The 26,119-nt window shown below is 39.2% G+C and overlaps 1 protein-coding gene and 1 long non-coding RNA gene across 2 annotated transcripts in view; both read right to left on the bottom strand.

Annotated features, from left to right (window-relative positions):
• Positions 1-5,581, bottom strand: part of LOC134664595 (uncharacterized) — a 190,391-nt gene extending 184,810 nt beyond the window's left edge. Inside the window, exon 1 of the mRNA XM_063521325.1 lies at positions 5,440-5,581. Coding sequence (XP_063377395.1) covers positions 5,440-5,485 — 46 coding nt within the window. The 5' untranslated portion in view covers positions 5,486-5,581. The remainder of the gene's footprint in view (positions 1-5,439) is intronic.
• The window catches only part of LOC134664604 (uncharacterized), a 484,236-nt gene that overhangs the window by 347,910 nt on the left and 110,207 nt on the right, over positions 1-26,119 (bottom strand). The window lies entirely within an intron of this gene.

Raw genomic sequence — 26,119 nt, 5'->3', positions numbered from 1 at the left:
TTTGATTGTCTACAGAATAGCTATGGCAATAATGCGATAGAGTTAAAGCGAAAATCGATAGAACGTTACTTTAGCGGCAATAACAGTTTTACGAGGAGTGAAAACCGATTAGGTACGCTGGCAATAGCATTTCTTTGTATTTTGAACAGCGACCGTTACCAATATAACTAAAAATCTAAATATCACATACCATTCACAATATTTTTTTGCTATTTTAGAATATAATTTAGGTAAGGATACTGATTGATCAGATTAGCTAAATTAAATGCAAAAATATTCATAAACAACCGAGATACCTACCGAAATTTAATACCGGTTAGTTTGTATGAAAAATATACCGATATTCGGTCCCTGATTTTGAATGGTAACGTTATTTTAAAAAAATAAGTTGAATATGGGTGGTTTGATCATTTGATTATTTTGGTCGAGTCACTTGGCCCATTATAAATTATACTGATAATTCTGGCCCATTATTTTGAATGAAAAGGGATTCATATAACTCGCATGTAAACGTTTTTAATCTCGCCCTTAGTCTCATTTCATAGCAACTAGGGAATATTAAACCGGTACTTGTATGAAATTTCGGTTTTCCATTAAATTAAAAATAGAGGTGATCATTCAATTCTTAATCATTGGAATAGAGATCGTATATTGGTAACCATAACCATTATTATTAACCATAAAGTAAATAAACTTGTGTAATCGTACATAGTTCCCAAGCTCAGATGGTTGGATGGCGTATACCAGGACATCAGGAACTTAGGAGTGAAAAGTTGGAGAAGGAAGGCCACAAACAGATCGGACTGGAGAGACTTGCTTGACCAGGCTAAGGCCCACCCGCGGCTGTAGTGATGATGAATCGCCTCAGATGATGATGAATCGCCTCAGATGATGATGAATCGTACATAGTTATGTATAATATTTGTTTTAACTATTGCAATGTAGAAAACTCACTTGTACCTTAATAAGAATTTAACGTGAAAACAAAGCCGGCGGTCGGATTTTAAAACTTCTTCTCCTTTGTATTGCTCCAGAAACTTTCCTGATACGTACAATCAAGTGTAAAGGATGACTCACATTAGACCGGGCCGTGTCCGGGTCGGAGCTTCCCGAGCTTACATTTCTATGACATGACAGGCGATCACGTGATGCTTTACATAAAAAAACGATGCGCCGGAAGCTCCGGCCCGGACACGGCCCGGTCTAACGTGAATCGTCCTTAACAAATCATACTCAAAAATATGTCCCACAGCTCTTATGTCAGCGCATTAACATATATAACATACTTATATTAAATTTGTGGTGGAATAACGGTTATATTTCAATTACGAATCGGAATTTCTATCCAGCGGGTTTTTCAGACCCCACTGTGTAATGTGTTATAAAGTGTTATTTACGATTACACAGTTTGATTAATTAACTAAGTTTGTAACAGCTTTTTCACGCAGTGCCCGTTAAATTAAATTCTATGTTAGGACAGACAAATAAATCACACTAAATTGTTATTTATACCAACGCATTTCGCCGTACTGAGGGATTTTATTTTTTCGAATAGCGTAGCTCTCGTTTTGGCGTGTTGGGAATAAATAACAATTTGTCGAAAGATACTTTAACCCAAATGAGCTATGTAAATCTGCTTAATGATTTAGTAGGTACATTTTAAATTAAGTAGAATACGCAAATTAACCTACAAACGGATTATTACTGAATAATAGGTACCTATGAACATTTTATTATATTTATGTTAAGGTCCATTTGTGTGTCCATTTCCAACGACAGCTGCATTACTGTTCATTTTACTATGGAAATTGACAATAACAGCGACGCGTTCAGTACTAGGTACTAGTAATGCAGCTGCGGTTAGAAATGGAATGTTACCCTTATAAAGACGGGATTCCACGAGTGTGCGGCACTGTGCGGCACAAGCATTTGCCACACACTGTCGCAAACTGGTAGAATCTCGCTTTGAGCTCGTAAAGCTCTGACTCTTTTTTATATGACAAAGATCAGTCAATATGGTTTCATATCAATAACAAAACAAGTTGCGGCTTAAAAATCTGAATTTCGCTCCAAGCCTCGCTCTGAAGGTTATTCGCTGACGGTCTAGAACGCAAAAATTACTAGTGTAATATTTTGCCTATTAACCCTTTTAGTCTACATCGCGAACGGTCTAAAACGCAAAATGACCACTTTTTTATATCACTAGGGTAGGTTAGGTTCGTTAGTTATCTTCAAATGGCCGAAAGCCAAACAGCCCGGCCTAGCCAAGGTTACAATCGCTATCGCTTCGACAACGAAAAGCATTATGACTCTCTATCACTCTTCCATATTAGTGCGACAGTGACAGTTACGTTTCGATCGCTACGGAGCGTAAGCGATCGGCATCTTGGCTACGCGGCCTGCACAGAATAGGGGCACAGCATAGTTCTGGACCGTGCGCGATGTAGACTAAAAGTGATATAGGCAAAATATTACACTAGTCATCTTGCGTTCTAGACGTCTGCGAATAACCCGCTCTGAAGTAGGTCTGTTACGTCCTTACGTCAGTAACGTAGGTATCATGTGTAGCTACGAGCTACGTCGAACGTGATCGATGGGTGCGCCGTCTGCCATAGATCTAACACTCGACACCGAGGGTCATGCGGAAACTATCACAAAAACTAACTCTCCTTAAGTACCTACAGCAGTTTTTGGGTTCTGTATAAAAAATGATGAAGTGTAAAACCTAACGTTTCTCTGTTTGTGTGACCTGTCTGTCTTGTCCGTATGTAATAGGTATTTTACTCAGAAATTATGAAGTTTATAAATGTGTTAACTTTGAAATTTTTGGCTAAGTTTGGGCTTACGTCACTAAATTTCGTGTCGTCTTTAAAAATCACATAACAACAGTCATTAGAATATGGCTGCGAGACGTTGATTTTTTAAACCATCACCCATTAACGCCTTCGCTGCAGCAATAGTGTACCTAACTCCTAATATGTATACCTTTCATGGGGTCTTCCAACCCACTGCAGTAAAGGTGTTAATAATAGATAACGGAAGTAAATTAATCAAATTAATCAAGCACTGCACGACCTAAGTTTCAATGATGCTGCAATGTTATAAGAACATAAAAGTATAACTTTATTCCGCCATTGCCGCGAGTTAGCCCGTAATCTGCAGCCTTATCTACAGGACGCACCCTCGCCTCGTTCGAGCGGCAAACTGGCATTTTCCACACCGAGCAGAAAGTTACGACTTTACCCATTGTAAGCTGCTTGGAATTTCTATAATCCTATGTGTATGCTTAAATCTGAATAGTGTAAAATTTGCTTTTCCGTTGGTGTTTACTGTTTAATCGGATTTTAAAAGGGTAATTAGGTACATAAACACAGTTGAAAAATACGTAGGTACACTTACATGTTTATCGCCAAAACATATGTAAATATTCCAAAGGTATGTAACATACTAAAGTCTAAACTAAAGTCAGCAATATATATAAAATCTTAACCTATTCAAATGTCATTGAAATCGATAACATCTCACTCTAGCAATATCCTTATGGAGACATAAATAATCTCTGATCTTATTTAGTTTTATGCAGGGTAATTCACCAATAACTGGCCACCCTAAACTAAAAATGAATTCTATTCACATAGAGGCAAAACAAAATTCATAAATAAGTATAAGGTTTCAATAACTGGCCAGCCTTCAATAACTAGCCACCTTATACTAAAATTATTTCTGTTTATAGGTGAGTAGAATTCATTTTTAGTCTAGGGCCTATTAGTTACTGGCAAATTATCCTGATTTTAAAATAAATGAAATGCATCGATCTCTGCGTCTGTTAGTTTAGTTCCTCTAGCTCTGTTAAACTATTTAAAAGGTAGCTTAAAATAGAGATCTCAGAGTAAAGCTTACTTAAGGCTGATCTAGTCCATTATTTATTTAAACTTTATTGCACAAAATATATACAACAATGTACAAATGGCGGACTTAATGCCAAATGGCATGGCCATTAGTCTCAAACAGCGTGTGACTCGACTAAGAATATTCAATGCGAACATTATCTTTGTCAGCTTTTATCTGGGATTGATTCTTTCGATTAATTTTCTCGTCAAAATTTACAATGATTGTAACTAATTATTTACTAGATAAATATAACTACTACTATATAACTAAAGTAAGATTTGAAAATGCAAAGTTTTAAGTTTTAAGTTTAGTGCTGGTAGTTCGAAAAAATCGCCCAGCTAGAAGGTGTTAATGTACAGAAAAAATATTGAACTCTCTTCGTGAGAAAGAAAAAACTATAGACCTTGTCGGAAACGTGTCGATGACTGATTGTCTGTTTGTATAGTCCACTCAATCATTTATCTATTTGTCGGAGTACAGTGAGCTCCTTATGTAGGTCGGACGGACGCTGAAGTAGATGTAGTAGTATTGATGGATAGTCAGGAGACCAAGAGTTAATACGTCCGGGTTGCAGAGTGGTATTTATGTTTATTTTAGAAAGATCTCACCTCTTGGTGTTGGTGTGCCGAGGCCAAAATTTTTTTGAGAGAATTGGGGCAACGTTTGAGGGAGGGAGGTCATGACCCTCGTTCCGGGTCATTCCTGATGCAGAGGCTGTCTATCGCGGTCCAGCGTGGCAACGCGGCGAGCGTGATGGGCACCTTTGCATCTGGAAGGGCGCGGGACGGGTTGTTTGATTGAGTTCTCGGTTGTGGCTTTATTTAGCTTAGTTTTAATTTAGTTTAATTTAGAGTTAATTTATTAATTTAGTTTAGTTTAGTTTAGTTTTTGTTTAGTTTTTAAATCTTTAATTTATAGTTAGTTTTAATGATATTGTTAAGTATTAGTTATAAATTATATGTTCATAGATTTTAGAAAGTAATAATTCAGTCTACGGCCAGTGGGTGACGGTACGTCGGTCACCGATGTAAGCGACAGCTACGAATACAATTAATAACCGACTATGTGGCTTGCACGAGTGCAAACGTACGGTCGATGTCGTATATGGGCGCAGCACAGCGTGGCCTGAATCGTCAGATGAGCATCGACTGCCATTGCTGGCGTCGTCGTAAAATTTTCCCAAGCTAGGTAAACATGTCTTCCGTGTTTTAGTATACCTCCGTTTTTGAATAATGCTTAAGAGATCACTGCGGTACGATAAATATATGTCAGTGTCAAAAGTGACATTTCTTTAGCCAACAACGTCACTTTCGACACTGACAGATCGATATCGTACCACAGTAATTTCTTATGGTAACATTCCATTTCTAACCGCAGCGCAGCTGCACTACCGGTACTGAACGCGTCGCTGTCATCGTCAATTTCCATAGTAAATATGACAGTAGTGCAGCTGTCGTTTGAAATGGAATGTTACCCTTAGAAGCATTATTCTAATTGGGCAGATATTCAATTGTATGTTGTTTCCTTCTTTAACAGTACAGTACTTACATTTCTGCGAGTCGGTCTTGCCCGGCGGTTTCTTGTCGCGCACCATGGCTGACGGGCGGTGGGTGACGCTGCGCGGGCGGCCGCCGTCGTACTATCGCCCGCGGCCGGCGCCGCCCCCCATCAGCGCCACTGCGTTCTCGTGGTTGTATGTTGTTTCCTTCTTTCACAGTACAGTACTTACATTTCTGCGAGTCGGTCTTGCCCGGCGGTTTCTTGTCGCGCACCATGGCTGACGGGCGGTGGGTGACGCTGCGCGGGCAGCCGCCGTCGTACTATCGGCCGCGGCCGGCGCCGCCCCCCATCAGCGCCACTGCGTTCTCGTGGTTGTGATTATGTAGGTATGTTATTTCCGTCTTTAACGGTGCAGTACTTACATTTCTGCGAGTCGGTCTTGCCCGGCGGTTTCTTGTCGCGCACCATGGCTGACGGGCGGTGGGTGACGCTGCGCGGGCGGCCGCCGTCGTACTATCGCCCGCGGCAGGCTCCGAACCCCATCAGCGCCACTGCGTTCTCGTGGTTGTATGTTGTTTCTTTCATTCGTTTGTATGTTTCCTTCTTTAACAGTACAGTACTTACATTTCTGCGAGTCGGTCTTGCCCGGCGGTTTCTTGTCGCGCACCATGGCTGACGGGCGGTGGGTGACGCTGCGCGGGCGGCCGCCGTCGTACTATCGGCCGCGGCCGGCGCCGCCGCCCATCAGCGCCACTGCGTTCTCGTGATTGTGCCAGATACCTGAAACAATAACATGGAATACAATTTGGGGACCATCTTACCTTAAAATGATAAATTGACATGTTAATTAAACAAAACATGTTAATTAAACAAAACTCCACTATATCGCCAGTTAATAAGATAAGTACTTATTTTGCGAAGCTAATGATAATTGTCACAAGAAATACCGCAATTGTCACGAAATTCCGACACAGAACTCATTTGCTGTCAAGAATTTCCGAAAGATCTTTGAAATCTTGTGACAAGTGTCATCATTATCATCATAAACATCATAAGAGAAATACCTGTTTTTTGCCGATATAATAAAGATTTTTTAAATAATACAATGATGGTGACAAACAGGAATACGGCCCGCCCGATGGTAAGCGATAACCGTAGCCCATGGATGCCTGTGACGTCAGCAACAATGAGACTTGTCGCACCTGTCACTTTGGTGAAATAGGGGCCAGACAGATGGGTTAGTCTAGTGGTCTATTACCACGCGCACGACTCTCCCGTTCTCGCCAAACAATGGGAATAGCCAGGAGTCTTAATGTTCCGTCCCTCATTTCCATTTGTATGCTTTTCAATAAATTTCCATCATACTGAGCCAGCTAGCCTTAAGTTTATTTTGGAATATAAATGTTTCATTTGAACACTATCTACTCGAAGCTATTTTTTTTTTAGCGAGCGCTGGAGTATCGATCCAGAGACCATATGTTCAATTCTCACTGAAGACTTATAAATTTATTCTAAGCCTAAATAAATGAATGTATCAATTTAAAGCTTGTGGTAAATAAAGCATCAGATATACTAAGCCCAATGAAATCCTATTGAGCTTATATCTATGCGAATTCGATGGCGAAGCGTAAGCGATTGTCACCTTGCCTAGGCCGGCTGTTCGCGTTCGCTGTTATGAATCGGTACGAATAGGGTTACAGCAGGTATCTGTATGATGTCTTGGTCGTCATCAAGAGCACGACTAGCCACCCGCGCCGCTCAATCCGCGTAATAGATTCTAAATTGCTTTGATCGTTCTTCCGGACGGCTAATGAATCCTCGCGCTCCAATAAGCCCAGCTCGGCGAGCCACTGTAACTAATAAGTCCTCAATTAAAATTGTGCCCATTTAATGTTTGGAGCGATTCCAGACTTAGCAATATTAAGGGTCGCCGCCGGGGCGCCGCTCGTATACTTAGAGGCCCTTTCCTGAATTGGCTGTGCGAAATATGTTAAGTCCGCAGCATTTTTTCTTGAGTGGCGCGAATGCATGGGATAGATAATGTACATATATTGCATGCATTTTAACAATTCTATGAAGAGTATAAATGTTCATAAAACTTAAGAAAACAAATTTTATCTTTATGTAAGTTATTTCAAGCCCTCCCCTATATACAGGGGACGTGTTCAGTACGAATCAAACCATTACGAGTACTTTGCTGAACAGAGAGGAGTCAAATCAGTAGATAGTTAGATTCTACTGTTATTGACCTCCATTTGATGTGTACTACGTTCTGTAGGCGACACTCTGTACTTCTACTACACTATTTCCCATGGCCGTTTATTTTACACTGCCTTCTTCAGCAAAATCTTCTCAACGACTTCTCAAGCGGCTTCACCGAATCGGAATTAAGGGCTAAACCCCAAGTTAGTCCAATAATTTATCAATACTTGGAAAGTTTGCAGACATGACGAAGTTTGATTTCCTGCATTTACCCGATAGCCAACTTAATTGAATTCGATAAACTTCGGTTGAGCGGTTTAGCTCTTTGTCGCTCAACATTTTGTAATGGCTTTTAATATTTGATCCTATTACCCCAATTTTCGAGTGAGCTTTCTTTTTGAATGTAATAATACGATTTTTGTAAGTCCCAATCTGAATATAAATAAAGGTGAATGAGATTGACAGGTATTTTACTCGTCAAGAGCCGCTGGAAACGATAGGCTGTTTAATATGAAAGAGGTTTTTGTGCAGAATACGAGCACGGTGTAGGTACAGTCACCAGCAATAATATATTACGCAACAAAAGTCGCAAAAATATGTGACACGATCTTTTTTTGTAGCGCACTAACAGCGCGTCACATATTTTTGCGGCCTTTGCTGTGTAACATATTATTGCTGGTAACTGTACCTATCCAGCAGTGTGTTACATAACTACAGGACTATTTTTGAACTAATCTTAAAACTTGACAGAGCGACAACCACTGACAAGTCTTTCTAAAGACACAAATTTACATATATATGATATAACAACATTTACACCTCCTTCATGTTACACTGCAATTAAATATCTACATACCTACATATACATTGTTCAATACCTCATTTAGCCTAACCTAAAAGCGCGCGCGTGTTACCTATATACATACACTAATATAATCCACATTCGGGCGTCTACCCTCAGCAACCCGATCTCAGACTGATTCGACATGCATGATAAATCACTTCTGAGGCTTCGAGCATCTTACACCCTACGACACGAGCACGATTGATACCAAGATGGGTAAACCTTTCAGTACCTACTTTTAAGATACGATTCGACTTCTGCGGTGGCAGCATGGTTCCATTTTTATCGCTTGTCACTTTCGCACTTACCTATGTATATATAACAAGTATTTGTTAGAACGTGACAAGCATGGTGACAGGTGATGATAAAAATGCGACCGTGCTCACACTATCGCACTAGTTGTAAAAGGAACTGATACACATTCAGAATTTATTCTCCCACAATTTTAACGAGCCGTGGATCCCAACCCTGATTTGGAAAAAGGATGACATATAACACTCGGCTACCTTTTTAAAGTGCTCTAAAACCCTGCTTAATAAAATATTAGTATCATGGCAAAATCGTGGTGTGTAAAAGTTTTTCTAAGAATATACTGTATTCGACGCCAGAAGCAATATTGATTAACCAGCAAACCTGAGCTTGGACGCAATTAATTTACCTTACTAGCAGGTTACATACAGACATGTATCTACCTACGTCATACATGACTGTTTGTAGTAGGTAGACATACTATACACAGAACGGCGTGGCTCCGTTGAATCGTCTGCTCTTAGTGTCGGATTCGGCAGTTTGCCCCGGAACCTCCGAAACACGACAGCCTTCGGTCAGGACTAGGTACCGATAAATAAATATTGTTCTTGGCGTTAAATTCAATACAAAGCTAGTACTAACTAACTATTCGATTGTTTACATTTCATGAAATATTGCTTACTTATACATTTCTAGCCAGGAGGCAGGTTTCAGGGCTCAAATATATTTTGACCTTCAGTACTTTAAAACGAGCTTCGTAAAGTTAGACTACAAATAAAGGTTGAACAGAAGCCTACTCCCGGTCATTAGAACCTCGGGCGAAGTTCCGCCCCATTACGAAGGAATTAAACTTCTTGATTGCCGTCGTATATTGAACTGTCAACACAGTTACATCATTACTTTGTACAGTCGGCATCCATAAAGGAGAAACTACGCGTAAAAAGTATTTACAACCTCTAATTGTATGTACTAGAACTACCACAGATAGCCCGTAAATCGGGAAGCGGTGACTAATTTATTTACCTACGTGTTTGGATAGAACCGTTTCATAACCAACTAACAGAGTGACAGCTGACGATCACAGGGCTTCATTATACAGCTTTCGATCATATATTATGAAGTTTCAATCGGGATGCGATTGCTAATTTATTTTACGTCTTTGGGTGGCTGCAGGTCCCAAACTCACGAACGGAGCGGCAGCTGACGTTCACGAAGTTCATAATACAGATACAATGTAGGTATATAAGGGATATGCCTTTACAACTTTACGAGTTATCGCTCGAGATGCGAAGACCGACGAAATTTGCACCTGACCCCCGAAATAAGTAATACGCATACCCAGATAAAATTGCAAAACCAGTACGCTAGGCTTTGGGCTCAAAATATGGACATTATAATTTTTCTTCTCATTGTCACGTACACGAAAACCAGACTTTTCTCTCAAATTATATGGACAGTTGTCGTAATTATGCTACACCCCTTTTGCCTACGATAAAACTATTAGGATCTAGTACATTGACTGTCTCAATGTATGTGTCTGTATGCACATACGGCTAAAATACATGGAACACGACATACGAATGACAGCTACATCTCGCAACGGCCAACGCACACACATACAAGCTGTAATTCTTCATTCGATAAAACATTAAAAGTTATGAGTTAGGTATATTACATGTTATTTCTGTCTCTTTCCACTATGTTCCAATATGTTCTATGTTTATAACTAAATTAAACACGGATCACCTCGAAATTACCTGACCTGAGTTAAAAATTACACAGTCATTGTACTGTGTTAATCGTACTGTAAAGTACTCGTATCCCATATGGACGCTGCTCACATTTTTCACCTTCATATGAAATAATGTCTGTCCAATTAAATAGAAATGTTCGACTGACCCATCTACAACCTTACACTGTAGTAATAAGGATCATTTTAGCTTGGCTTATTGTGCTGTGTCCCGATTCCCTTGGTCAAACGAGTATGAGCATCATAAGCTGGTCCGTATTTAATGCATACTCTGGGACTCCATTTTATAAAGCTTATACTCGTAAGATACAAGTCGACAAGGGAAATTTGTCTCTAACCATATTGTTTAACTGTTGTTTTTACAAAATGTTAATTAGTTGCATTAACTGTACTGGATATATATAATGATTGGGTCAAAAACTTTCCTGCGGACATCATAACATTTTATTTATTTAATAAACTGAATTTACGGCCTAATGTTCGTACTTTATCCTTTGTTTACCTATTTACCTATTTTTTCTTTAAATTTGTTATTATGATGAAAGTCTTAGAAAAAAAAGATGCCGATTGCCCCAAATGCCTTTGACCCATATTATATGATAAAATTTGTTTGGTATCAAAACCTACAGATCACTCACCTAGCAGATAAAGCATGGAACAGGTCTCTCTCTCTTTGGTCGGTCCCTCATGTCTGAGGATCGTGGTCAGTATCAGGGTTACATCTGGAGCGGATGATCTATCTCCACCGGTTTCTGTCCAACGCGTCTCTGACGACCGTGTAGAAAGCAGAGGATGACGAGTCTTTAACTTGATCGGTCCATCTTATTGGTGAACGACCGCGTGATCCCCTGCCTTCGGTGTGTCCAATCACAATCAGTTTTTCCAAACTTTCGTCGCCTCTGCGCACTGTGTGTCCGAAATATGACAGTATGCGCTGTTGGCACATGGTGGATAGACGAGTTTTCACTCGGAGCTGGGTTAGGATTGGAACAGGTAATCGAGGCCAAAACACACTATTGTAGTATGAAAGCATAACCACAATAAAAAAAATAGGCATCTTATCCTCTTGGGTCCACGGCACTTGTATGAGTTGAAAACATCAACGAAACTTGTTGAGTACTTTTACAAGTTATAAAACAGTGTATCCGGCTCGGCGCCAGTGTATCGGCGGATTTAGTTGTGTCTCTGTCTCACACTTAGTATTTTAGGTTTTGTATTACTTACAACAATTTTTGTAATTTCAAAACGCATGATCTGCGGGAAAGAATATCTACCCAGAGCAACAGTCTACTCTTCTCACCGTCACAAAATTGTGTTAATATCGCAGTGTACAAAAGCCGCTTACATTGCTAGCATTTTAATTACATTGTAATTAAATTCAAGAAGTTTCTGCGGTGTTCACATACCTACTCGTGGCTATGATAGGTACTCTCAGGAGATTGGGACGTAAGGTAAACTTTGTCACAACATTACGGTGGCAAGAATGAAACAAGTACTTACAAGTACAGATGTAGTAGGTACATACTTGTTCTCCTTCGGATTTTCTCGGAAAGGTTAGTATTTGTCATGCTACTTCAATCAACCTCAGTACTTTTTGTACCGAACCTGACTGAAATAGCACACGTTCGTACGTTTCCGTGAAAATACGAAAGAGTATAATTATGCACTACATCTGTACCATTGGTCACTGACAGTGTCAATACTGACATATACGCTAACGTCTATGTACAGTCAGCAGCAAAAGTTGCTAAGCGGGCGAGATGTTCAAAATTCCTTGACGCGCTCTTATTCTCTGAACAATAAAGTCGCGTCAAAATCATTTTGAGCACCTTGCGCGCTTAGCAACCTCTGCTGCTGACTGTACGTACGACTGTTTTGCATGATTTCAAATATAACATAAATCAATCGATATAGGTATCGACAAAAGTTATCAATTTCTTAGGATCCAAGATCTCGGAGTAATTAACAATGGAGCCGCCATTAACAGGCGTTCCCCTCTGTCGAAAATAGGCGGCCAATGGTCAACCACATGCCAACCATATGTATGGACTGACGTTTATCTGACATGACGTACCTATACATTTGATGTGCCCCTCCCCCGCAATAAACGGCAGACTATTTTGTACCGAAAATTTTAGACATGGCGTCTCCGAAGTCCAAGATGCATAGCTACTTTGGTCAACACAATATCAAAACAAGAGCGTATATTTAAAATCAAAATGCGCCTGTGGGACGGTCGCAGTTCGCTCTCTTATCTAGGCAGAGATTGTCCGGTTTAGTGCCAATAGTTTCTAGGTCTGGCAGCCGGCACATAAAAGACCTAAGGGATAAAACTGGAACTTTACGACCACAAGGTTTTTGTTATTCGGCTGTAAAATTCTGTTGAATTTTGTGTTTATATTTGTAGAGAGTTTGTGGAAAACTGAATTGTGTTGGGAAGAAGACTTAGTAATAGTACCAAGTACCTACATAATTTACCTACATATATAAGCAGTTTTAGTATATTTTGTACTTTAGATGTAGGTAGTAAAAAAAAATTGAAGCTACCGTGAACGTTGCAGCAAGGCGACAATGCAACCGTGCCGTTCCTGACATCCCCGATAAAGAATGGCTAAAAAGAAGTTTAAAGTTGAACATTTACTAGCTGCATGACTTTTGTCATACTACCTGTAAGTAACTACACGAAGTACGAGTATAAGGTATCGTGTCATTAATTTGGGCAGGAAACACATAAGTACTTGACTAAGTAGTTAGGTAGTTGTCCTAATTGAGATTTTAATGCATAGTCCAGAGTTAACTCTATTTTGGAAAGCGATTTAATGTAATTTTAGTAAAATATGATTTTGTGTTAATACGCAAACACCTGAAGAATAGGTACCGCTGCTGTATCAACACCCGAAGGGCCGTTAACACAGAACAAAAGTGTTTTAACAAGACACCAGAGAAAAAGCAGCAAGACCAAGACAGCTAAGTATTCACATTACATTCTATTGTTCTTCCACTAACCAGAGCGCAAGCATATTGGAGGCGCCCAAATAAACAGTGTGCTAACCACACAATACCTGGGCTCGTATTGCTGTAGCTTACATAGCAAGTGAATCAGAGCGGCTACCGTGAAAACCGAAATTCGCAAATTGCGGGATCTTTCTCTTTTACTCCTATGAAGGCGTAATTAGAGTGACAGAGAAAAATCCCCGCAATTTGCGAACTTCGATTTTCGCGGTTATAGCCCAGGTCAAGCAGCGTAAAAAATTAATTCCCTTAAATATACATGTTTTTTCCATATTCAGATATCTACTGTAAATGCGTCATATATTTTTTCATTTTCATGCTCACTATTCAAACTATTCGAAACTCATCTTCCCGGTTGTAATTTTTATGGCTTCCTAGAGATCATTTATCGGGAGTATATACAATACAAGTACGTATGTACGTACGTACGTATGCCAGTAGGTTCTCAGAAAATTCTCTGATACTAATAATCTACACTCAACATACAGGATGCCAAATTGATTGCGCTGAAGTTTCTCTATCATTCGTTTGATCCTTACTGACCTCCTAAGACCCTGCGTACAATTTTTGTACATATTCCTAAAATTTTGAACTTTTATTGTGTAACTAAGGGCTTCAATTTGTGAAACAAAACTATTGCTTCTGGGTCTCAGGAAGCTAAATGCGACACCCTGTCTAGGTATATGATTTTGATGTAAAATTTACCCAGCTTTACTTAAGCGTTAGACTCTCCTGTACTAGTGAAGCGATTGAAACACTTCTGGTCTGGCACGGTGTGATGCTACCTCGCTTTGTACAGAGTTCCCGCCGCTGCGATATGTTTCGCTAGGGTTGCTAATATTAATCAATATCTGATGCCGCAAAGGTTTCATTTAGGTACAATTACATGATTAAATTTATTTCTGTGCTTACACTTTTATTGCTACAATGTATGTCTTGCCGGAAATAATATTTTTCTTATACAAAGAAAGTAAAGGGGCAGGTTACCAGTTCGCCGGATCACGCCGGTTGTTCGGAGCTGTCAAATTTTGCGTTTAACTGACAGGCTGATATCGTCCAGCGAACTGGTAATCTGTGGGCCCCATTACTATTATTTAGATCTATTTCGAGGTTTTAATAAAACAAAGTGCACAATTCTTAGTCTCACATCCTACAAATTTCCACTCAAAGTTACTCGTACATTTTGCACTTGAATGAACTTGATTCGCTTGATCTTAGTGGCAATAAACATTTTACTTGAAAAACTAAATATATAGTTTCTGAACAAAATTGGGTTTGGACGGCCCGGTTTTATTGGACAAAGATGCCCATAGGAACCGATAATACCTTTGTTAGTCTAATTATATGTACCTATTGAGGTTTCGCCTAATTAACATTGCATTAGTTTATGAAATCGAACCCAGATCAGGCTGAACCTTAAACTATGCGTTGGTTGAATACCTTCTACATTATTAATCAAGCGAATAGTATCAATTTAAATATTCCAATGATGAAAGGAGGATCATGTTCGCTTCGGATCCATATTAAATGGCATGAATAATGAAGGTATGTTAGGCAAAATGATATTTCGCTTAATACCTATTTAGATTACGAAAAATATGCTGACGGAGATTATTGCGTAAATACCAATTAATCTTTTTTTCAGCTCAATTGGATAATAGCAAGTGAATAAATGAAGGGTTTCAAGTTTTAAAGGACAACTTTCTAGTAAATAAACATCTTAATTTTTCTTATTTAAAGAACATCGCACGTTTAAATAAAAGTTCGACGCCTATATATTATATGAGGAGTAGGGCACTCATCGTTAAAGTACTTCTAAGGGAGTACTGCTGCTGCTTCTAACAAGGAAGGGTACCCAACTGTCCGACTCCGATTTGATTTATTTTGATATATGTTATAGAGTAGTCTAATATAACGGACACGTATTTTTTTTTAGCTGCCCAAACTCAACCTGTTAGGAGAAAATGGCCTTCAAAGTACTGAAAATTGACCAAACCTTCTAATTTCTGAGAAGAACCTTTTTCAAAAAAATTGATAATTAATTACTGATTTCGTTATACATATGTTGGTACATATTTTATAAATGAGTTTGTGGTGAAATGACAAAACACGTCCCCATTCTTTATTCATGTTCTCTAACATATAACGAAACCAGTAATTAATTATATTTTTTTTTGAAAAAGGTTCTTCTCAGAAATTAGAAGGTTTGGTCAATTTTCAGTACTTTGAAGGCCATTTTCTCCTAACAGGTTGAGTTTGGGCAGCTAAAAAAAATACGTGTCCGTTATTTTATACTACTCTATAACATATGTCAAAATAAATCAAATCGGAGTCGGACAGTTGGGTACCCTTCCTTGTAAGTTCTAAGTTACGGTCGTAGGACACGTAGGACTCTGTTGTATTTTATAAGATGGGCTAAAAGACAATTTTTCATACGCGGTAAAAATAAATGAGGTAAAACATAATTGTTGTTACCATTTTGAACTTTTACATAATACTTTATCAGGTGGCAACCAATTACAACAAAAAAAAACTTAAACGATAATCCCTGCTTTGTTATTTATGGACTATGGTTCACTATAGTTTTGACGTTTGACATCAATGACGACGTGACAACTTGCTGTATGCATTACATTTACATTACAGTTTTAATTCATAGGCAGCTCTGGAGGTAAAAGTTTGGTTCTGATCTCTGAATCTGATTCACGATACGTTCCATGTCGCTCATTTCTTTCAAAAACATGCAGTTGGGTGAAATTCATTGTCGTTAGGTTTTTGTTTATTATACGAAACTCACCGGCAGCCCTGGCAGTAACGTGGCCACCCGTGTGCTGAGCATCTCTTTGAGAGAAGTTTGTATCACGCCCCACGACCAACTTTGTGGGGTTTGGTAACGTTTATTTTTAGACGGGATGATTTTTATAACCTGTTATTATTACTTCTAAACGAGGTGTATGATTAATTAATGAGTGTTACGGGTAATTATGGCCAAGTCACCAGTATAGTGCGATATAAAATAGTAGCAATTAAATTAAATGGAACTAAAGAAAATCCATACTAAATTGATGCGATTTGCCGGTTGTTACCAAACTATGCGCTCTACTAAATACAAAATCGATAAATAATACCTACTTAAAAAGATCGAATTTGGTCGGTCGATAAATAAACTCTGTTACAATGCGACTTAACGTTCACCTCAACAATCGTTCAGTTAGACTTGCTGCTCAGAGCCTTTGTGACTGAGTTTGCCAATTACGACTATCCTGAGGCCAGTAAGTGTGAATGACGCGCCTGGACTTTGTCTGCTTTACTAGTTGCAAGATCGGTATTGTTTGAACACAGTGCAGTAACTTGATTATTGTGTGGTTGTTACTTTGTTTTAGTATGAAACAATGATTTTGACGGGAAGCTGACACGTAAAATGCGCTTAAATAATTCTAAATACGAAAGCCGTTTTAAAGCACATTAGAGAGTAGAGGAGTAAAGCAGCAACACTCCAATAATATATTCATTCTTCAGATATAAAAAAAAGGTAATGATGAAAGTACCTATAGAAAGTATAGAAGGTTAGAACCGTTACTAAGCCATAATATCCCTTGATAAGATGAGGGGCAGTCATGGTCCTGAACACATTTTTTAGAACTCTTTTCATGTAAAAAGGCTTTGTTGATTCTGTCAAGCCAAAAATAAAATATATCTTATGTCTTAAATTATACGCGGTTTGTCTTTAAATTTAATTAAATGTCACAAACTATTTTAACCAACTGTATCTACAAGTGGTTACTAATCTCTATCAATACGCATCGTGTCAGCAATAGTCATTATAGCGAAGCTCCTTTGTCCGACGCTGTGTAACGATTATCGTTACCGGATAACGCTATCGTGCGCACGTCCGTAGCGTATCGAGTTCATCGCTGGGGTAAAGTTTGTTTATGTGAAGTAGGTATGTCGACAAACCAATAGAGTAAGCTAGTTTAGAGTCCATCTAAACTGCATAGTCTCGAAGTCACTATGCATAAGATAAAAAATATCCTGGTCACGGCACCAACTTAAATGACTATAATGTGGTCTAAATAGTAATATTTGTCCTCTTCTGAAAATATTATATAATACTAGTCATGTTATCCACATTCGCTACTTATTCAGAGGGATCGGTAACTTTTTAAAATATCTGCGTCTCGTTTGAGAAACTTTTACAAAGTGTACTTGTTATTTTCTATGCTAGTTTTCTGTTTAAATTGATCATGCATGATGGTTGATGATTTTGCAAAAGCAAAACACAATATGGAAAAAAATCTTTTCATAAATCTAAAATGATTTCAGACGTTTATAAAGGCATTTTTCCCCTTTTTGAATATGTAAGTACGAGACCGTAAGTAATCTTGGGTTTTCGTGGCACAAATCCTTCATCTCTGCTAAAACGGTTCAGGCATAGAATTGTAGGTACATTGTGAAATTCTACGATTTTATCAAATCTGTTTACGCCCAAGACTAGGGTTGCCAGATGGTCGGGAATATGAATATAGTATAGAGTACTCCTGACTAACAATATAAAAATCTTTCTGCGAAATGCTTCCTTAAATCATCAATTGTGAAGTCTAAAGATACAATGTATTTTGTTACTCTATACTCCAAAATGCTGATTTATTAAACTGTATCCAGATATTTTTGCGTAAAAAATTACCAACCCTATTCAACACTGAAGGTTCCGTGCCAAATGAAATTTCTCGCCTCTCAGAATTAACACCTCGGCTCCCGGTATTAGCTATTTGGGTGAGAGGTATTGTGCAAAATTGGGGTGTTGTAAGGAGCTTTGTAATAATAGGTTTATTATGTCGGGGCTCGTGAAAAATTAAACAGTTATTGATTGAACGGTTTTAGGTAGCGTAATAGGCTGGTAAACAGATTGATGACGTAATTTTTTGGACTTGTAATACATAGATTCTAAAGACGTCTTAAATGTAAGTAAGAAAATATTCTTATTAGATATGTGTGCACACAGTGAGAAATAAAATACAAAAATTTTAACTATGAAGGTGACAACGTGGTGACAACTTATCAAGAAAATTTTTTATTGCTAAAAAGCGATGTACTTATTCCAGATAACCATTTTAGTGATCGTCTCATGTATTAAAAAGTAGTTAAAGTTCTCAGGATATCAGAAAATAAACAGAATTCACCACATCCCAACATTCTCAACTAAAAATCTAATTGTCAATGTTATGTCAAGAGTTACTCTGTATCTAGGCTAAGATGTTTGCCTTATGCGCTCTATATACCTTAATTAAACAATATAAACTTGAATCTAGTCATCTCTGTACCCACTTCGTTAAATGCTTAAATTCACAGAAGGCGAATAGAAGCAGTATTTATCCAGTTAGGTGTAAAATAAATGGCTCCACCATCAGCACGCGAGTGCATTACACGGCCGGGTGGATTGGCCCATAAGGACAACTAATGTCGCTCGTCGACCAGCCGCGCTGTTTATCACCGGCGTGAAATAGAGACCTGCTGGGGCATTGTGTTCCTGCACGGATATCATGGTCGCATTTTTATCTCTTGTCATGTCATGTATCACTTTCGCACTTTCATAGTTGTTAGAACGTGACAGGCGTGGCGACAAATGATAAAAGGCGACCATATTAACCTAGCTGCTGTGTACTAAAAAAATAGAGAAAAATTGTAAGCGGCAGGTTTTTGACAGTAATATCGTTCAGCTCAAGTTAATAGTGAAATAATACAAAACCTCCTTTTTGTGACCGAAACCATTAAGATAAATTAATTGATACTCACACATCAAAACTGGCTCAATTATGTTTTATATATAATATACGCCGTATCCATTGGCCATCACAATTATACGTCTTACTACTAGGCACAACACTCTCCTCTTTCTATGAAATGTAGCCCAAACCATCTAGTATAATGACAAGAGGTCCTCACACTCCAATGCAGATTTAGAGTTTCACACCTTTTCACACTCTTTAGTTTTGAATACCCAGACTACAAAATCATAATCCTTCCTTTTGGCTTTACCGCGTATTAGGAAAACTCGTATATACTCGTTTACTCGAGTGCAGGTAAGCAAACTGAAGTAATGTAATGTATTGTGTAGTGAGCGTCAGGACGGGGCGGGTGGACCCTAAGGTCCATTTGAGCATAGCTCGTTTTAGGGACGAGTAAACTGATTTATATTAAAGGTTTACAGCTTTACAAAAGTACACTGCAAGTACAATATAACTACATAGGTACTTTGCAAGATTTTATAGGTCCACCCGCCATCCTGACTTCAAGTTGGCGGGTGGACTTTAGTTTGAGCAAAGTACTCCGAAGGTACAATATGTTTCAAAATATTTCGTTCAAATTCGCTGAGGTCCACCCGTCATCCTGACGCTCACATTGTATACCTTATAATACAAACGATTATAAAATGAATGGCCCCAACAACAAGGACCCTCGTCGCGGGAATAGCCCCCAAGGATAACTAATGTCACGCCGGTCGGCTGCTCGTTTTACTGCCGTGAAATAGGAGCGTGTTGCCAGTGATATGCCGACGCCGTCAAACTGCTGTATTCGAACTTCAAGATATTCACAAGAGACGACACGTACTAGATCCATTCTAGATACGTTATAGTTTAGATATCAAGTAGTTCCCTTTTGCAGCGCAATTCGGGCAACCAATGTCACTTTTACGTTAGATAGAGTAAGATATATATTAGATGTGAATTGGATCTCTAAGTCATATCCTGTGGAAATCGTTCAAGAGTCCAGTCTCCAGAATCGCGCAGATGTCAAATTTGACAGGTTAGATCTTAAATATATCGTTATCGATGTCTAATAGATATCTATTTCAAAATCCGAATCGGGCCCAAAGTAGCGATCCCGTGCAAATACTTACAAAATACATACCCCCATTCATAAACGCGCCACAAGACTAACCTTATTCAAAAAAATTTACAGGCCTGATTTAGTTCAATTATATTTTATTCCTTTCTTACAAATATATATAAGTCAAAATTACAGATAAAGACAAACGATTATAAGCTAATTGGGGCTTGTAGCGCGTTTACGAGTATATACGTAAACAAGGGGGTAAGTGAGCTAATTTTCATTTGTCTTTATCTGTTAAATTGTTAATTTTACTTATGTAATATTAAACATAAATTAATTAATTACGCTTTGTAGCGCGTTTATGAATGGGCATAATACTTCACAGATTCAGTTATTAGAATTACATAATTTGCTACGTTTTGTCACAGCCGTTTAATTAGTACAGCTCCTATATCAAATAGTCGTTTAATTGATCCAAAATAAAAGTAGCGCCAGTGAAACTAAGTGTCGGCATCTAACATTTTCGTATATCGCACAAACAACTGCTGTGCTGTCCTTTAAAAAAAAATTATACGCGGACCAAATGTTTAAGACTTTAGTAAAGTCCATTCGTATCGTCGTTCTACAGGCTGGCGTCCACTAGACTCGCCGAGTCGAGTCGAAACGCGTAGCCGCAGAAATTCGCCTGACGAGCAATACGCGCGGAGAGTCGAATCGGCGCGCCGCGGCTATTCGTCAATGGACGCAGTTGCATAGAAAATATAGGAGGCGAATTATTGCGATTCGATTCGATTCGCCTCGGCGAGTCTAGTGGACGCCAGCTTTACTACTAACCCTATATATAGCCAGGAAAATGATAGCTCCCTACATAGCTCCGAGATGGCCCAATAGCAGCGCGAAAGACGCAGTAAACGCTTGTGATAAAATGACCCCCGAGGATAACTAATGTTCCAGCCGACCAACCGTCTTATCACCGTCCACCGCACCGGATGAAATAGGGGCCTGCCGGGGCATTGTGTTCAGTGATACACGCTACACCATCAGAGTAGCAATAACATACATACATACATACATATAATCACGCCTATTTCCCGGAGGGGTAGGCAGAGACCACGGATTTCCACTTGCTACGATCCTGACATACCTCTTTCGCTTCCTTCACATTCATAACATTCCTCAATAAGCAATAAGCTATTATGGCGTCATAAAATAAGAACGTTATTTTGAACTTCATTGATAGAAACAAAGAAATAAATTAACAAACATAATAAAACTTACAAAAACTATAGGTAAAAAATTTGCCCCAGATCGCCGTCAACGGGCAAGGTGCCCAGAAGGCTGGCCGTATTTCCCCGCTGTATAGCGATGCTAATACGCTGGGCGAAATAGTGGCCAGCCCTCTGGTCACCAGAAGCCTCGCCGACAAGTCTTTGTACAGTCGACGCGCACTTGGCCCCCACGGCCCCAAACTTTCGACACCAAACGCCGCAAATATGTAGCTGCTTCCCAGAGCGGCATATTTGCGGCGCTTGAGGCTTTCGGCTGAGGAAGCCGCAGCGCCAGCAGAATCCTTGGTGCTTGGAATATGGGACGGTGCCAGGGTATCAACGCAGGTAGCGTCCCAAACTAGCGGCCGACCCATGCTCCAAGGCACCAGTGAAGCTATTATTAATATCAGAAATAATAATAAGAAAGATCAGAAAAATTGTGGCTCCAATAATAACAGCACGTTCTATTCTAGCGATAAGCTTGATACCCCTCGAGCGTCAACCTAAATGGGCCCACTGATTACCAGTCTGTCGGACGATATCGGCCTGTAAGTTAAACGCAAAAAGTGACAGTTTTGAACAACTGACAGGCTGATATCGTCCGACAAACTGATAATCTGTGGGCCCCTTAAGGCGTTATATAACGCCCATTGTATGGAACTGATGCACCGACCATCCGCCGCGTATCGTGCTCTCGCCCACTGCGCCCATTATCCAAGTTACGGCACCGTGCATGTAGCCATGTAACTGATGAGCCGGCAACGTTAAAGCTATCTTGGGTGCTTTAACATCAAGATTTAACTGCGATTCAGTGGCGAGTCAATCTTTTTGCAATAATCAGTCACGGTGTAGTTTCACATGTATTTTCTTTCGCCATACTGATTGATAAGTTTTATTGTTGAATATTGTTAACGACTGTATGCTATTCTAGTTCCAAATGTGCACATGAAAATCAACGTATTGCAATTTTTTCGATTACGATTCACAAGAGAGTTGAAAACTGAGAGACAAAACAAAAACGAATCCCGGACATCGAGGGATTCCGATTAGCTGCTCAAACGTTTTCCATATAAAGTAAGAAAGCTGGCGACAGTGCCGACAATGACTCTGCGCTGACATAAATTATCCATGGATTGGTGCCGTTAAAAATTTTATAAAACGGAACTTTTTTTAAGAACATAGTTTGTATATCCATAGACAGACTGGTATAGATTGTAAATTTGCATGACTGAACTCCTCCTTACTTACAATTAGTGCAAAATAATAAATAAAATAAAAGAGTGCTTTGCGTAAACGTACTATATTGTGGCCTGTTAAAGTCTCGACGCCGCGGTATTTTATTTTCCTATTTTTTAGTGTTCCGTACAAAACTTTGTTTACGGAACACTTTTGGGATCACTTCTGTCTTGCAAATCAGTTAAATACGTTTTTCTCAGAGACCGTTTGACATAGATACCTAAAATTTGGAACAGTTATAGCAATTACCACCACTCATATTGTAAATAAGTCAAAACTGCTTATTTCTTATTAAAGGGGGAAATTTAGGGGGTTGAGAGGGGTAGGCTGAAACTTTTTTCATTTGTAAGAATCGTGTGGGGTACCATTAGAAAGCTTGCAAAAAATTGAGTCGATGGACTGATTTTGACTTCATTTTAGACTGCAATAGTTTCGTCAAAAAATGCATTTAAAGTTGCAAGTTTTCATACAAAAATTTTCACCTCTGTCCTGGCGATTTTCGCGAAAACTATAGCTAACAGGCAGCTGACCAGTCAATACCCAACTTAAAGAAGCATGGAGACGGCGGGAAAATTATCAGCTTAACTTTATCTTTATTAGTTTTTCAACTGCAGCTTGACCTTTGGTTGCTTAGGGCTAGCTAACTGATGCTTACACTGGTCAATTCATATTAGGCGAGAAACATCCTTAGTTAAAACTTTGGCATTGAAATTTATGACTTATATCTTTGACACAAAGTTTAATTCTGCTTGCTTATTTTTGTGGGAAATTTAATTTTATCTCAATAGCCTACTATAAGTATGAGAGAGATCTACAAAATACGACCTTATTATATTGCAAATAAGTTTAAATTTCGAACGGGCTTTCCAACCAATGGACTAGTCATCTCAAAAATCTGAAAAATTCAAATTAAGAATTCCGTTCTTGACTGTCGTTGTGTTTTTTTTTCCAGAATAGGACACATAGAGTTAGTAAGGCGTACCTATAGAGATAATAAAGTCATTTAATATTTATGAACAGCTTTGGCCTCATGTATAGATTTTATTGAGAGTATCTGATTCGTCGAAACAATATACACAATATTCCTTTTCATTAAGTACCATTACATTTCTGTATTAATTGTATAATTATAATATCTATTAATTATATTCAGTACTCATGTATATTTTTGAACGGATCGGTGAGCAACAAGATTCAGGGCTATAACCGCGAAAATAGAAGTTCGCAAATTGCGAGCATTTTTCTCTGTCACTCTAATTACGCCTTCATTGGAGTAAAAGAGAAAGATCCCCGCAAATTGCGAATTTCGGTTTTCGCGGTAGCCCCTCAGTCCTGTTACGATAAAATAATTTTGGAAGACATTAATAGTATATGACAGTTAAATATCAGCTTTTAGAAACAAAGGTAAAATTGACGAAATATTTAAAGTAAGCCGATCTTGTTTTTTAGCAGTTCTAAATAATATTAAAGTCTATATATATGGCATAGAACTAGAAACAAAATCAAATAAAAAAAATAATGAGTTCTAAATTCAAATTGAAGGAGTATACATTTAAGGTATTATAGGCCAAGCGCGCACCACGATTTTAATTTTTGCGACACGATTTTAGAATCGCGCTGTAATATATCGCAGAAAATTCACTGCGCGCACTGCGATGAAAAAGTCGACGATTTGTGCATTCTCAACATGGATTTCGTACCAGTCGCTTAAATACAAATACAAATGGTTTATTCGCAGTAATATGGTTACATAGTATGGTGGTCTTAAGTAGGTCATGAAACGTGTCTTTAATATGCGATTGCTGTATGACTTTGAGCATTTATAACACAAAGGTGATCCCCGTCTATTTCCATAATTAAATGGTCAACATCTAGCGTCTCATTTTGAGACTCCATTGGAGATGCAGGTGCCGAGATGTTGGGGTTTGGAGAGCGAAATACCGACTGAGGTCCGGCCGGGGTGCGATTTTATTATCATAGTGCGCGCGGGGCCATACAACTTCGCATGCTGCAATTCACTTTGCGACAATCGCGTCGCGAACAATCGCGGAAAAATGTGACAAATCACAATTTTAAAATCGCTGCGATTTTTTTGTCGCATATGCGAGCTCTAACATATAAACACATACGTTGCATTTCTGCGACAAAATTATCGCAGGACAAAAAATCGTGGTGCGCGCTTGGCCTTACTCTAAATTATTATAATACATCAAGCATTCGCGAGATGCTCGACTTCGGTATTCAAACACAAAGCAATAGTACAAGAATCTAACTAAATGCAAAGGCCGAAGGAGCGATTCGAAGATCCGAAGCGTCCGGCAGACGCGCGCCTCCCGTAACTTTTCCAAGTATTTTTAAGTACAAGTGTCTAAGTCGCAAGATCCAAAGGCTGAAGTCGCATTGGGCCGAAAGCCCGAAGCATCCAGGAGGTCAGTTCTAAACACAGGTAATTAATACAAGTGTCTAAATGCGAAGGCCGGAGGCCGAGCCCCGCGTAGGGCCGAAGGCCCGAAGCCTGCAAGATGTCAGTGGTTAAACACAGAACTGACAGCCTGGACGCTTCGGGCCTTCGGCCCTACGCGGAGCTCGGCTTTCGGCCTTCGCATTTAGATACTTATACTATTGTTCTGTGTTTAAGTACTAACATCCTGGACGCTGCTGGCATTCGGCCCTACGCGGAGCTCGGCCTTCGGCTTTCGCATTTAGACACTTGTACTATTGTTCTGTGTTAAAGCACTGACATCCTGGACGCTTCGGGCCTTCGGGCTACGCGGAGGTCGGCCTTTGGCCTTCACATTTAGACACTTGTACTAATGCTCTGTGCTAAAGCGATGACATTTTGCTAAAGCTCGGGCTTCAGCCTTCGCACTTAGACACTTTGTACTATTGTTCTGTGTGTGTAGTTGAATACGGTATCCTAAAAACAGGCAAACAACCTCTGTAAAATGTAACGATGCGAGCGGTACGGCTACCATCAGTTTGGCATTGACAAACGCTACCGTGGGCGTGAACGTAATTTACTTTCTATGCATTTCGCTCGTACTGACATATTAGTGCGAAAGAGATATACCTATAGGAAGTAAATTACGTTCACGATATCGTTTATGTCAATGCCTAACTGATGGTAGCCGTACGGAACACTAAATGCCTCGAGCTTTCTCGGGCTTGGCCAAATTATTTTTATTAAACTGTGTTGCAAAGGTAGTAAAGACGTCGACTTATAACCACAGCTACCAAAAGCGAGTGGTTTAATAGATATAGATACAATAGATACACGGACCTTGGCTTTTCCGAATTCAAATAAAAACGTGCAATTAGCTTAATTGTTAGTGTTGT

This window comes from Cydia fagiglandana, chromosome 5, assembly GCF_963556715.1.
Source record: "Cydia fagiglandana chromosome 5, ilCydFagi1.1, whole genome shotgun sequence".
NCBI classification, from domain to species: domain Eukaryota; kingdom Metazoa; phylum Arthropoda; class Insecta; order Lepidoptera; family Tortricidae; genus Cydia; species Cydia fagiglandana.
The sequence above is the reverse complement of the archived record's forward strand: the minus strand, read 5'-3'. Positions and strand labels throughout refer to the sequence as shown.